This window comes from Ursus arctos, unplaced genomic scaffold, assembly GCF_023065955.2.
Source record: "Ursus arctos isolate Adak ecotype North America unplaced genomic scaffold, UrsArc2.0 scaffold_2, whole genome shotgun sequence".
NCBI lineage: Eukaryota > Metazoa > Chordata > Mammalia > Carnivora > Ursidae > Ursus > Ursus arctos.
Genome location: NW_026622874.1, coordinates 64960669 through 64972732, shown reverse-complemented (window position 1 = coordinate 64972732; position 12064 = coordinate 64960669). Strand labels below are relative to the sequence as shown.

Below are 12064 nucleotides of genomic sequence, written 5' to 3'. Positions count from 1 at the left end.
TCTGGACTCCTGGCCCCGCCCCCGTGGAGAGGTGTGGCCCTGACCTACGGCACTCGGCCGTCTCCTTGAGGCCGGCTCGCACACTGGGCTTGAGTGACGCTCAGGCGTGGACGGTGGTTCTTACCCGCTTGGTGAGCTGCGTGTCCATCATGAAGTTGTGGACGTGCTTCTCTGCCTTGGTGAGCTCCAGCTTTCGGGCCACCACAGCCACCACGAGGGCAGTGCAGCCTGCACCCTGTGGGGGACAGAGGGGGGCGTGATTACAAGGCAAGCTGCAGGCAGAAGACTGTGGGGTTCCAGGAGCCCATGGGTGCTTGGGGTCTCTGGCCGGTCGGGCCCTGGTGGCCACCCCCACGGAGGGCCTCCCAGGCTCTCGGCTTAGCTGCAGAGCTGACCTCCCTCCAGGGGAGGGGAGACCACTGAGTCTTCAGAGGCCCAGCCAGTTGCTAATGGAGCCGGGTGGGGCTGAGGCTCCGGGGAATTTACAATAGCAGACAGTCGGTCTTGGGCAAGGCTGTGCGGGCGGACGGTCTGGACACTGGAACCTGTCTCCCTCTTGTTTATCCAAGCCCACCCCCGCTCCAGACCAGGGGCCGGGAAGAGGGAAGGCCATGCTGACACCAGAGTCAGGGCGGTGCAGCTCCTGCCATGCACTCCACACTCCACCCTGGACTGCACCCCCCACTGTGCCCCCACACTGCACCCCACTGCACCCCCCACTGTACCCCCAATGTGCCCCCACTATGCCCCACACTGCACCCCCCAGTCTGCACCCCCCACACCATGCCCCAGGGGAACAGGGTTGGCATGAGTGTGCACACTCTGGAACAGGGGTTGTCCCTCACTCGGGTCTTTGTACTCGAAGGTCCAGGCTGCGACTTAGCGGGAGGACCGAGCTCCTTCTCCATTCGTCCAGGACACTCGCCAGAAACACTGTGGGGACACACACGGCTCCTGCCCCAGACCAGGGCTGGAGGGAGCCCGCGGCAGCCCTCAGTACTTCCCCAAGCGATGTTCTGATTCTGCGGGGCACACAGGGGTCCCACAGAACCCCCTCCGTGGGCCCTTGGGGCGCCAGCCTGACTGTCCTGGAAATGAGTGGAGTGGTACATTCCCACTTCCTCCCCACGGAGTCTGAGTCCTGGAGGGTGTGCTTCCCCGCCTGCCTGCGAGCTCAGGGACGCAGAGGTCCGACGCCGGCTCATCCCTCTGCAGGGACAGTAGTCAGTCCTGCCCTGCCTCACCCCTGCCTCACCCTGCTCCACTCCTGCCTCGCCCCTGCCTTGCCCTGCTCTGCCTCCCCCTGCCCCTGCCGTGCCCTGCCCTCACCCTGCTCTGCCCCTGCTTCGCCCCTGCCCCTGCCACGCCCTGCCCTCGCCCTGCCCTGCACACTGGTCTGGACTGCCCTGCCCTCCCTCATGGGCGAAGAGGAACTTTGCCTCTAGATGCCAAACTGTCGCTGTGGCTGCCATAGCCTGGCATAGCACTTGGAGGTCCCAGGGCCAAAGGGCTCCATCGACGATGTTTCTGGCCCATCAGTCTAACAGAATGGGTCAGAAACCGAGAGAAACGTTTCTCAAAGGTACACAAGGCGCACTGCAGTTGGGAGGAGTGCGTGTGGCGAGACGGGCCGGCTCCGCCACGGTCAGCAAGGCCCGGCTGGTGTAAGGCTTTGGCTGAAGGGGCAATGCCCTCCCCCAGCTCTTCACGGCATTTGCTCTGGACTAATTTCCTGTTTCCTGGTACCTTTGGCCAACCGCCCGCTTCCAGCACAACTAACTGACAAGGACCGAGTCGGTGTGAATTTCCTTCTCCGACCTCATCTTCCTCTCTTGCTTGGGGATGGCTGTGTCTTCTCGGCATCTGTGTCTTGCAGAAGACTGTGCCCAGTTTTTAAGGGACGTTGGACAGCCTGGCCCATGGCTGTCGTTGATTTAATCAAGCCTCCAAAAGCAACACAGAGCTTAAAAGGAGCTGTTCTGAAGGGAAGAGGGGTGCTCCCTCCCCTCAACCAGGCCGAGTACGATCCCTCCCCTTCGTGGGGAGTTCCAAGCCCAAACAGGACGTATCATAGTATTAAAAATGGGGCATCACTTGGAGGGCCCTCCCCAGGCTCCGTTCTCCCTCGCCTCCCCTGGGGCCAGGAGAGCAGAGCTCTACTTCAATCGTCCCTACAAGCTGGGGGGGGGCAGAGGTGCCGAGGAGGGGTCCCCCACTCACCACACTGCTCTGGGGATCCCATCAAATGATCCGTTGTGCACCATCCTGGATTTCCAGGGTCCAGGAGAGGGTCCCTGGCCCCTGCCATGGCTCACAGCCCAGCTGCTTAAATGCAGGGGGCTTCTAATTGGAAGCCAAAATGTTTTAACTAAGGAACCATCTATTTTATACGATGAAGATGAATTTCTGCATGGAGACAGGAGGGTGGACTGGATTAAGTTTTCCATTTCTTTTGACTTAAAGATGCCAAGACTCCCTTGTGACTGTTTCTCTGGAGGGCACTGGTTCTTAACCGCTAAGTCTAACCTGAAGAGATAGCCGTGAATACTCTCAACTTTATTTTTCTTCTAGAAAATCCATCAGCTGGATGTAATTAAGGAAGTTGCCAGTAATGAAGCCTCATTTGGTCATTTCCATTAAGACGCAACCTTGTAAAGATGGGGTCAGACATCAGGAACCTTCAGAAAGTGGTGGGTAGCTGCCAAAGTCTGGGGGGGGGGGACGGAAGGGAGGGGAGGGGTGCAGAGAGAGAGCGAGCTGGAGCAGAGACCGGACAGGGAACACCGTGGCTGCGCCCTGAACAGCCCGGGAGGAGCGCAGGAGGAGGGGAAGGCAGGAGGAAGAAGGAGGCAAGACTTGAGTCAGAAGGTCGGTCAAGGGGCACCTGTCTGGCTCAGTTGGTTAAACCGTTTGATTTTTGCTCAGGTCCTGATCTCAGGCTTGTGAGATTGAGCCCCAAGACCAGCTCCGCACTCATCGAGGAGTCTGCTTGAGATTCTCTACTTCCGTTTCTCTCTAAAATAAATAAATCAATCTTTAAAAAAGAAAAAATAAGGTAATGGTCAATTTTGGCTCTTGGGTGGAGATGAAGGACGGGTCATGGGAGCCCCTCCCCCCTACGGTGCTCTCCCCTAAGTGCGGTAACGATCGCCTGTGTTCCCCTGGGACGGTGGGGTCCAGTGGGCAGGGCCTCGTCCCAGCCTGGGGAGACTTTAGGAGACAGGGCACACAGGCCTCGGCCGGCTCCCGCCATCCTTGCGTGGGCAGAGGGGCCCGTGAGGAGGACGGCGTGGGACAGAAAGGGGTAAGCAGCTGCTGGTGTGATGTCCATGGGGTCACACGACGGAGCAAATCCATGACTCAGACTTTTGCCTTCCAGTGTGCCAAGTCCTCGGTCACAGCTGACAGCAGCTGGATTCCCGGGTCTCATCTGGCCAGCTCCTGCTCCCCAGGAAGGGTAGGACGGGCAGCGTCCCCCTCGACCGGGTTCGAGGAGCGGGTGGAGAAAGGAGTGGCCAGGGCGGGTGAACCCGCCAACTCATCCGCAGCTTGGGTCCTCCACACCAGGCCTGCCTCCTCTCGAGCATCAGGGATGGTGCCAAATGGCAGAGGGAAGCCTGGAGGCCTTGGGCAGCTCTGTTTCTGTAGCCAACTCCACGGCACAGCTGGTTTGAAAGCAAGGTGTTTCAGGGAGAGGCTGAGCCTCCTTCCAGAGCGACTCAGAACGCGCCCCCACATTCAAAGAGCATCTCTCCTGAGGCCGTGGGGGGAGCTTGGGTCCCCAGCAGACGTCCTACAGCTTTCGTCTGTTTGTCCCAAACTCAGGAAGGGTCCACAGAGTGAGTGCGGGCTTCGCTGTCCTGACGCGGGGCTCCCACCGAGTGGTCCTGGGGGCCCCACGTGCTCCCAGATGCCTGCGGAGCCGAAAGGCTTCCACGGGTGGCCCTAAGGGGGCCGCCACGCCCGGTTCTGGAGACTGACCACGGATAGCTTTCTCCGACTGCCCTGTCTCAGGACATTCTTCAGGAAAGATGCCGGACTTTGACCGATCCGCAGTGGCCGAACCCCTGGAACACACCAGGTCTGGGCCAACAACATCAGGTTGCTCAGACAACCACAGACCCTGCCTAAGGGTTGATAACGACACCGTTTCTGGGACTGCCAGGAGAAAACAATGATTAAGACAATTCACAGCCACGCACACACAGCCCCTTCCCTCCCCTCCCGCAGCCTTGCCGCCAGGTGTCCATGGCAACCGCACGGGGAGCCCTACCTGGAGTGCGGCACCTGTCACTGCCGGCAGAGGCGCCGGGGGAGGCGGGGGAGGGGAAGGGCGGCTCGCACTGCCAAACCCTGGCAAGAATGACTCAGCTAGAAAAGTCACATTCATTAGAAAAACGCCACCAGGTTCTTCAGTGGGGCCGACCCCAAGGGAGGCCACTGACCTGGACCTGGGTGAGAACACTGACCATGAACACAGGGCGCCTGAACACGACAGGCTCAGATTTACGCGGCAGGGTTTTAGGGAAAGAGAAGAGGAAGGGCCTGCACCGTGTTTTAATAAGGGAGGGGGTCTGGCCCTCCGCTCTGACCGCACCTCGCTCCAGGAGGACAGCCCTCGGGGCTCGGAGCAGACGCTGCAGGCCCAGGAGTAAACCCCGTGCCGAAGACCCCCCATCCCCAGGAGCTGACGTGGGGCCGGGGGTCCTGCCTCCTGCGGGTTGGCCAGAGCACAGCCCGGGAGACGGGGCGCAGCTCGGTGCTGAGGGGGAGCGGGGCTCATCCCCCGAGAGCCGGTCCTGAGGCACAGAGCCCGGCCCGGGAGCCGCTGAGACAGGAAGGCTCTGGCCTTCGGGCAGCATTTCACTACTTTCTGGAAGGAAGGGTCGTTGCCTGGTTCCTGGTGGCAGCTGGAGTCCCGTCAGACAGACGCCTACCTACGGATGGGAGGCCTTTGTTCTGAGGCCTTCCGCTCACCCAGGATTTCCCCGCCGGCGCTAAGCTTCTGCTTCACCCCTGAGCCAGGGCTTCTGCGCCCCTGGGCCAAGCTTCTGTGGGAAGGGGCTTCAGGGCGCAGAAGGAGAGGGCTGTGTCCGGGCAGGAGATGGCAGTGCTGGGCTCTCCTGCTGGGGGCGGGGGGGCTGCTCCGAGGGGCCTCGCACTCAGCTGCCTTGTCACCCCACCCCTGATGAGGATTTAGCCCCCTTTTTGCTGAGGAAAGGAATAGTTCCCTTTCAGACGGAAAAGTCTGAGGGGCACCAGAAGGAAAGATTTTCACCCAAGTGTGGGGGTTGCAGAGGGGCTCCTCTGGGCTGTGGTGTCCACGGGGGACCTGGAGCCGAGCCGCGGGCCTGTGCACCCTCACACCCTGATGAGGGAACGGAAGGCAAGCTGAGAACAAAGCAGAAGCTGACACCCTGCAACCCCCCCCCCCACCAGGGGATGTATGCAACATTCCTCAGGCACTCCTGGCTGCCCTAAAGGACAAAGGAACAGTCCTTACTGCCTACAGCCCATTGACAAGTCCTTGAAACAGGCATGGTGACATTCCTCTAGGAACTCAGCGGCCTCCATGTTAATACTTTGCTAAGGGCAAAAGACAGTCCTAGCCTGAGCCCCTCCCCTCCACCAAGATCCTGTTAGTCTACTTTAACGTATAAAAATTCCTTTGGAAACTTCCTTTATCTCTAACCCCCCAAGATACGTGTTGGCAATCATCCCCCCAGCATACGGCCCACCGATATACCTATGAAGGGTCTCATGACTCAGATTTTATTAGACGGTAATGAATGAACTTTTCCCAACAGTAGCTAGCCCCCTCAAGGTCCTGGAAACCTTGCTTCCAAAATTCCCTAGAGACTTACGCTATCCCTAACCCCCTCCCAACTTGAGGGTATATAACGGGCCATTCCTCACCACCCCGGGGCAGCAGCTCTTTCTGCCCACCGGTCCTGTCCCCGTGCTTTTATAAACCACCATTTTGCACCAAAGACGCCTCAAGAATTCTCTCTTGGTCGTCGGCTCTCGACTCAACCCCACTGAACCTCACGTATATTCCCCAACCTCATCAACCCCACCCCTGGCTTCACTGCGTGCTTTCTCCTCTGAGCCTCAGGGTCCCAGAGCAGTGGCTGCCTGTCCCCCCGAGACGCGAGGCCAGCCACGCATCTCGGGGCCAGTGCAGGAGCGGTGGTGGGCGCCAGTGGCCTGTGGCCCCTCACTGCAGACAGCGTAGCTGTCCACCCTCACCGGCAGCCTGTGAGGAGCGCAGGGCAGGCCTTCCGTTCCCACTTGTCACAGGCTCAGGGCCCTGCCCGGTCCCCCCGCCGTGACTTCAGGCTAAGCTTTCTCAGACGTGGGGCCAAGTCTGCGGGGTGTCTGGGCAGGAAGGGAGCAGTTTAGTGTAAGCCCTGACGCTTACTGGGGTGAGTGGACCATAGGCGGGTGGGAGTGCAGGGTCAGACCCAGGCCAGCGTTGCCCGGCCCGTACGGGGGGGGGGGTGCTGTGAACAGGCCATTAACTATCTGGAACCGGGACAGAGTCCCCTGCTAGAAAAGGAAACTAAACCCATGAGAAGCATCTGCCCTTCCCCCCGTGCAGCAGCGTCCAGGCGGGACCTGCTGGGTGGACCCCTCCAGTCCCGCAGCTCCGAGGGAAGGAGGTGGTGGGCGGAGGCAGGTACTCACCATGATGCCGGTGAGCAGACAGACGCCTTTCCCACAGTACGTGTGGGGCACCATGTCCCCGTACCCGATGGACAGGAATGTGATGGAGATGAGCCACATGGCGCCCAGGAAGTTACTGGTGACGTCCTGCTGGTCATGGTACCTGCCGAGGGGGAGACAGGACTTTAGTGGAAGGAGCGCGGCCCCAGGGTAAAGGCTGTGGGAGGATGGGTCCTTGCTGGGGAGGAAACGGGTCTTGCTGAGGTGGACACTGCAGGTGGTGGCGACCAAGGCGCCCGCCCGCCGCCGGCCTGCCCCCAGAGGCACACCGTGCCTGGTGAAACAGCTCTGGATGGAAGGTCGCGGGAATAAAGCTCCGATGTTCCCTTCTCAGCGACAGTGTGTGTGGATGTGACTGATCTGAAATCACAGGCCCCTGAACAGGGGAGACCGTCAAACAAATCACCAAACACACTTAGCAATTTTCTGTAATCCCAGAGAAGGGGCACCTGCCCGGGGCGCAGAGGGAGGCTGTCGCCACGGGGCTCTCAGGGCTGTTTGCAGGGGCGCTGACGGTCCCCCTGCTGAGTTGGACGGGGCTCTGGGCTCCCCACCCTGGGAGGCGCCCGCTGGAACGGTACTGCCCCCATTTGCTCTGTCCGGGGCCCACCGCGCCCTGTCCTTTCCCTGCCTCCTCTCATCCCCAGACACCAAGCCAGCTGTGTGCCAGGCTCTATGCTGACATACAAAGACCAACAGCACACAGCCCCTGCCCCCAGGGCTCTCAGCTCCGGCGAGGGCCGGGGAGGATGCTGACATTTGCAGAAGTGGGTGGACAGGGGACAACGGGCAGCGACCTTGACCCAAACATAGGCAGGCTAGTGAGAGGCTGGAGTTTCCAGGCAGGCCAGGAGCAAGGGTGTTCAGGCAGAGGGAACACCCTCCTGAAAGAACGGGGCTCGACTCCCGGGCGGCAGGTGGGCCCGGTTGCCCCTGGGGTGGCAGGGCAGACGAAGGTGGGTCCTTGTTCAGAGTGTTTGCTAACAGGATCTGCCTGGACCGCACACGAGGGACTTCACAGGATGCTTTAAAAGCTAGGACACAGAGGTGAGGTAGCCAGGTGGGAAGCAGGTGCAAGGTGCTGGGAGGGAGGTGCAGCGGAGAGCCTTCACCACCCACCGGAGCCTGGCCTGAACAGATTCGAGGGAGCACATTGGCAGTGGGCTGTCCGGCCCCAGCCTGACACCTGTACCAGCAAACAGAGATGCGTGCGTTGGCCTTTCCAAGCTGTCTGCACCAGGGCATGTGCACCCAGAACTCCAGGGGAACACTGCAACGACAGGCATCCCCTCGCCGAGCCCCGCTGCTAAGATGCCCACCTGCCCTCTTCCTGCCGCCCCACCTGCCCTCTCCTGGTTGGCTGCCTCCTCCGCCTGCGTCTGCCCGTCAGCCCACACGGGCGGAAGTGGTACAGGTTGGTGCCGCCCACTCGGATCCCCAAGACAGAGCGTGCCCTGCTCCTGTCCCAGGTGCCTCCCGCTCCCATCCCCTCAGCCCCTGTCCCTTCCACTGCTGTGCGCTGCCCTGGGGGGGGGGGTGCGTGGCGGCAGACCCCCCCTCACCCAGGGCCTGCACCGAGCTGGTGGTAGGGCATCCTTCCCGGGAGGGGTGGGCTTCGGAGTCTGTGAAGCAGCCGGACTCGGTGACAGACTGAACGTGGGGCTCGCTCAGAGAGAGCCCCATGCTGCAAGCCCATGACACATACATAAATGTGCATGTGAGCAGAGCCGGGGTCACCGGTTCGTCCTGAAGACGTCTCGGGTCAGGCGTGAGGACGGCAAGGTTGGGGCTCAGGGCAGAGAGGACATGAGCTTGTGGCCTTGGCCTCCGCTCACCCAGCTTCAAGTCCCACGTCTGCTCAAGTGGCTCCACGCTGTGGGCCAGCGACCCAAGTCTGGCAGCCGGCTCCCCTGTCTGCTGCTAGGAGGGCCGTGCCCCACGGGCAGCACCTGCCCCGCGCTCCGCCCCAGCACGTGGCACTCAGTCCCTGTCCAGGTGCTGGTGCCGTCCGTCTGAGAAACGTCTACTGAGAAATATGGAGGGGGCGGTGTGCCAGCCGGGGAGCGAGGAGACGTGTCTTGAAGTTTGGCTGCAGAGCCGTTTGATACGGGGATGAGGGAAGCTACTGTCCATTCTTGGACACGGACGGGACACGGGACACTGGGTAGCTGAGAAAGACTCGTCCCACAGCTGCCTGCGGAGTGATGACGGCGGCGGGCCCTACACGGACCTGCTGGAAGGTCTGCAGGTGCCCAAGGAGAAGCGACGGCCGCAGGCGACCGCCTTCGTCAGCCCCGTGGACGCCGACCACGTGTCTGGGCTTAGTCTGTGGCCTGTCTTCTGCCCACGTTCCTGGCGCGGCCGTGCGTGAGGGCCTCACAGCGTCCCTCTCCTTGCAAACCCGAGGCTTAGCCGAGTGTCGCTGGCGTTCAGCGGCCCGCAGGCCCTGCTCACACGTGAGTGGCCGCCGAGAGGAAGAAATGAGAGGTCAGCGTGGGTAGCAGCAACAGGGAGCTGTCTCGTCACCTTGATGCTCGATTCACGGTTTTATTTTTCTTCAAATTCCTTTATGTTCTTGCGGGTTCCTTTTTCATTCACACACACCACCCTATTGCTGCTAATCGTGTGGGGAGTAGAAGCAGGTCTTGCGGACGCCACTCACGCTTCGCTTGTCAGACTTGAGTGCTGTCCCCTCTGGGGGTCACGGAGACACCCACTGTCCCGCGTCATGGAGACAGAGGCGTGCGGCTCACCGGGCGGGAGGCGATGAGCCGCCGCGAGGGCTGGGGATCGAGGGCTGTGGGCGTGGAGAGGAGAAGGTGTTTTCAAACCTATTCGCAATAGTGCCGTGGTTTGCACCGGTCACACATCCATGGACTCATGTCATGCTATTTTTCGCAACAGGGAATTTTTCAGAGAACCATCTTTTTCTTTAAGGGCTAGGGAGGAAAGGCGTGTGTGTTTTTTAAGGATGTTATTATAGTTATTAATTTCTCATTAGAGTGTGGACTATTTTTTTTTCATTTTTTAATATTATGAGGCAAATGGTAGATACAGGCGACCACGTGACACTTGGCGGCAAATTAAACGCACATGCCCCTCAGACCTTCCACACGGGCAGACAACCGGGGTCCCCAGAAACCCGAGGAGAGTCTCTAACGTGAAAGCCACAGACCGAGTCAGTTCAACAAAGACACAGGACTTTGGATCCCGTGCAGACCAGGGAAGAGCATGTGGGGTAACCCTGTCCTGAGTCAACACCGTGAGAGAGACAACACTCTGGCCCCAGGAGATGCAAGGCGACACTGGACAAGGGGGTCTTTCTAGAAGGGCTGGGGGTCAGTGGAGGGGTCTCCCAAAAGGCAGAGATGAAAATAGGAGAAAATCACTGAACCCATCTGCCAATTCAAATAATAACAGTTTCAGAAAGAGAACTGGAAAAATGGAGGAGGAGGAGAGAAGTAATCTTAAAGAAATCATCAAAAAAATTTTCCAGAACTGAAGGACGTAAGTTTCTAGATTGAGGGCCCCCTGTCCCCAGCGCAGTGGATGAAAAGACCCACACTGAGGCACATTACTGTGAAATTTCAGAACACAGGGGGAAGGAGAGCTGCTGTGGGAGTTCCAGAGCCAGTGAGGGAGAGAGGGAGGGAGAGGGTGGGAGGGGGAGAGAGGGAGGGAGAGAGGGAGAGATGGGGAGGGAGATAGAAGGAGAGAGGGAGGGAGGGGGAGGTCAAATACAATGAACCAGAAATCAGGGTAACTTTGGACTAGCTGACAGCAACACTGGAAGCCAGCAGGCCTGGAACAACGGTTTCGAAATTCTAAAGGGAAAGTATTTCCAAAGCAGCCAAGGTATTGTGGAGTCTGAAGGGAGAGCGGAGACATGCTCAGACCTGCAGGACTCAGAGACTGGCCTCCTCTGCGCCCTTCACATGAAGCCACAGAAGCTGTGTCACCAGCATGAAAGGGTGAACCAAGAAGGAGGGAGCCTGGGACAGAGGGGGTGAGACCCGGGAGGACAGTGGAAGTGAGGCCCAGGGGGACAGAGGCCCAGGGGGACGGGGCCCGGTGGTCCTTGGATGCTGGCCGAGTGCCAGGCTGGAGCAGGTCAGAGGCCCTGGGAGACATTTCTCCAAGAAGACAGAATTGATAGAAAATCGAATGTGCCTGAAGGTCCTGAGAAAAGGTGGGGCCGCCGCCCGAACGTGGAGCTGAGTCAGCGATTAATACAGGAAAGAACTGAGCACACGAACCGACACGGTGATTCACCAGGAGAAACAAGTTGGCCGGAGAGGTGTCACCATCCTTTCCTGACGGCACAGGTAGGAACAGAGCACGTGTGTGCTGGCAGGACGTGACGTCAACTAGGATTAGGGGAGGCCGGGACGGTGATGGGAGGCCGGGGGGCCACATCCTCACCTCCCACGTGGGAAGCAAGCGGATGGCGCCAACAGGAAGCTTTGGAGACCAGCAGCACAAGCCCGCACCGCGAGCAGCGAGGGGCACAAGGCCGGCAGACAGCTCCCGCTGGAGAACGGCAGGTGGGAAGAACCGGCACGAACCACCGACTCCAAGGTGCAACCTTGTGGAACTTCCATGATATCAAACATAAAACCAAGCCCAAGAGAAAAAACCACAATGCATGTCACGTAAAATTCAGTTATGAAGCATAGACACGAAAGAAGTGTCCCCGAGCTCACTGCGCCAGCCGCCTGCGGGATGGCCCCCTGCACTCCGTTCTGGGCTCCGCATCCTGAGCTGGCGATCACTGTGGCCCTTCCACACAGGTGCACATGCCTGAACGGCACACGGTTTAGCAGCCTGTCTCCGAGTGCCATAAAAATGAAGTCACACGCCAAGAGGACAGTCCCCAGCGGTCCCCCTCCTCCTTCTGCCCGTGGCTGGACCTAGCGGTTGTTTCTAACACGTGGCAGAAGTGACGGGCTGTCACCTCTGAAATCCCATAAGAAGACCACAGCCTCTGTCTCAGGTCATGTCTACCTTGGGAGAAGCCACTTGCCCTGCCGCGACGTGACCCCGTGGAGAGGCCGGGGTGGCGAGGGGCCATGGCCCACCCACAGGCCTCGGAGTGAGCCTGGAAGCAGAGACCCTTCTCTTGAGCCTAGAGAGGAGCCCACAACCGGGCCAGCAGCTTGGCCACAACCTCAGGAGAGACTCTGAGCCAGAGGCACCCTTTTAAGCTGCCCCTGATTCCCCGACCTTTAGCAACCGTGATAGGAAACACCTGCTGTTCGAAGCTGCTAAATTACGGGACAGCTTGCTACACAGCAACAGACAGCTGGCACGGGGAGCGCTTCTATGAGCTGCACACTTG

The 12064-nt window shown here is 59.8% G+C and overlaps 1 protein-coding gene across 5 annotated transcripts in view; it reads right to left on the bottom strand.

The window, feature by feature from the left end:
* KCNN3 (potassium calcium-activated channel subfamily N member 3) overlaps positions 1–12064 on the bottom strand; it is a 137607-nt gene that overhangs the window by 21003 nt on the left and 104540 nt on the right. For 4 of the 5 annotated variants that reach the window (XM_026485294.4, XM_026485295.4, XM_044379094.3 and 1 more), the window contains 2 exons: positions 6688–6829; positions 125–235 (listed from right to left, as the gene is read on the bottom strand). In XM_026485294.4, coding sequence (XP_026341079.1) covers positions 125–235; positions 6688–6829 — 253 coding nt within the window. The remainder of the gene's footprint in view (positions 1–124; positions 236–6687; positions 6830–12064) is intronic. The other variant, XM_044379093.3, reaches the window with a different exon arrangement.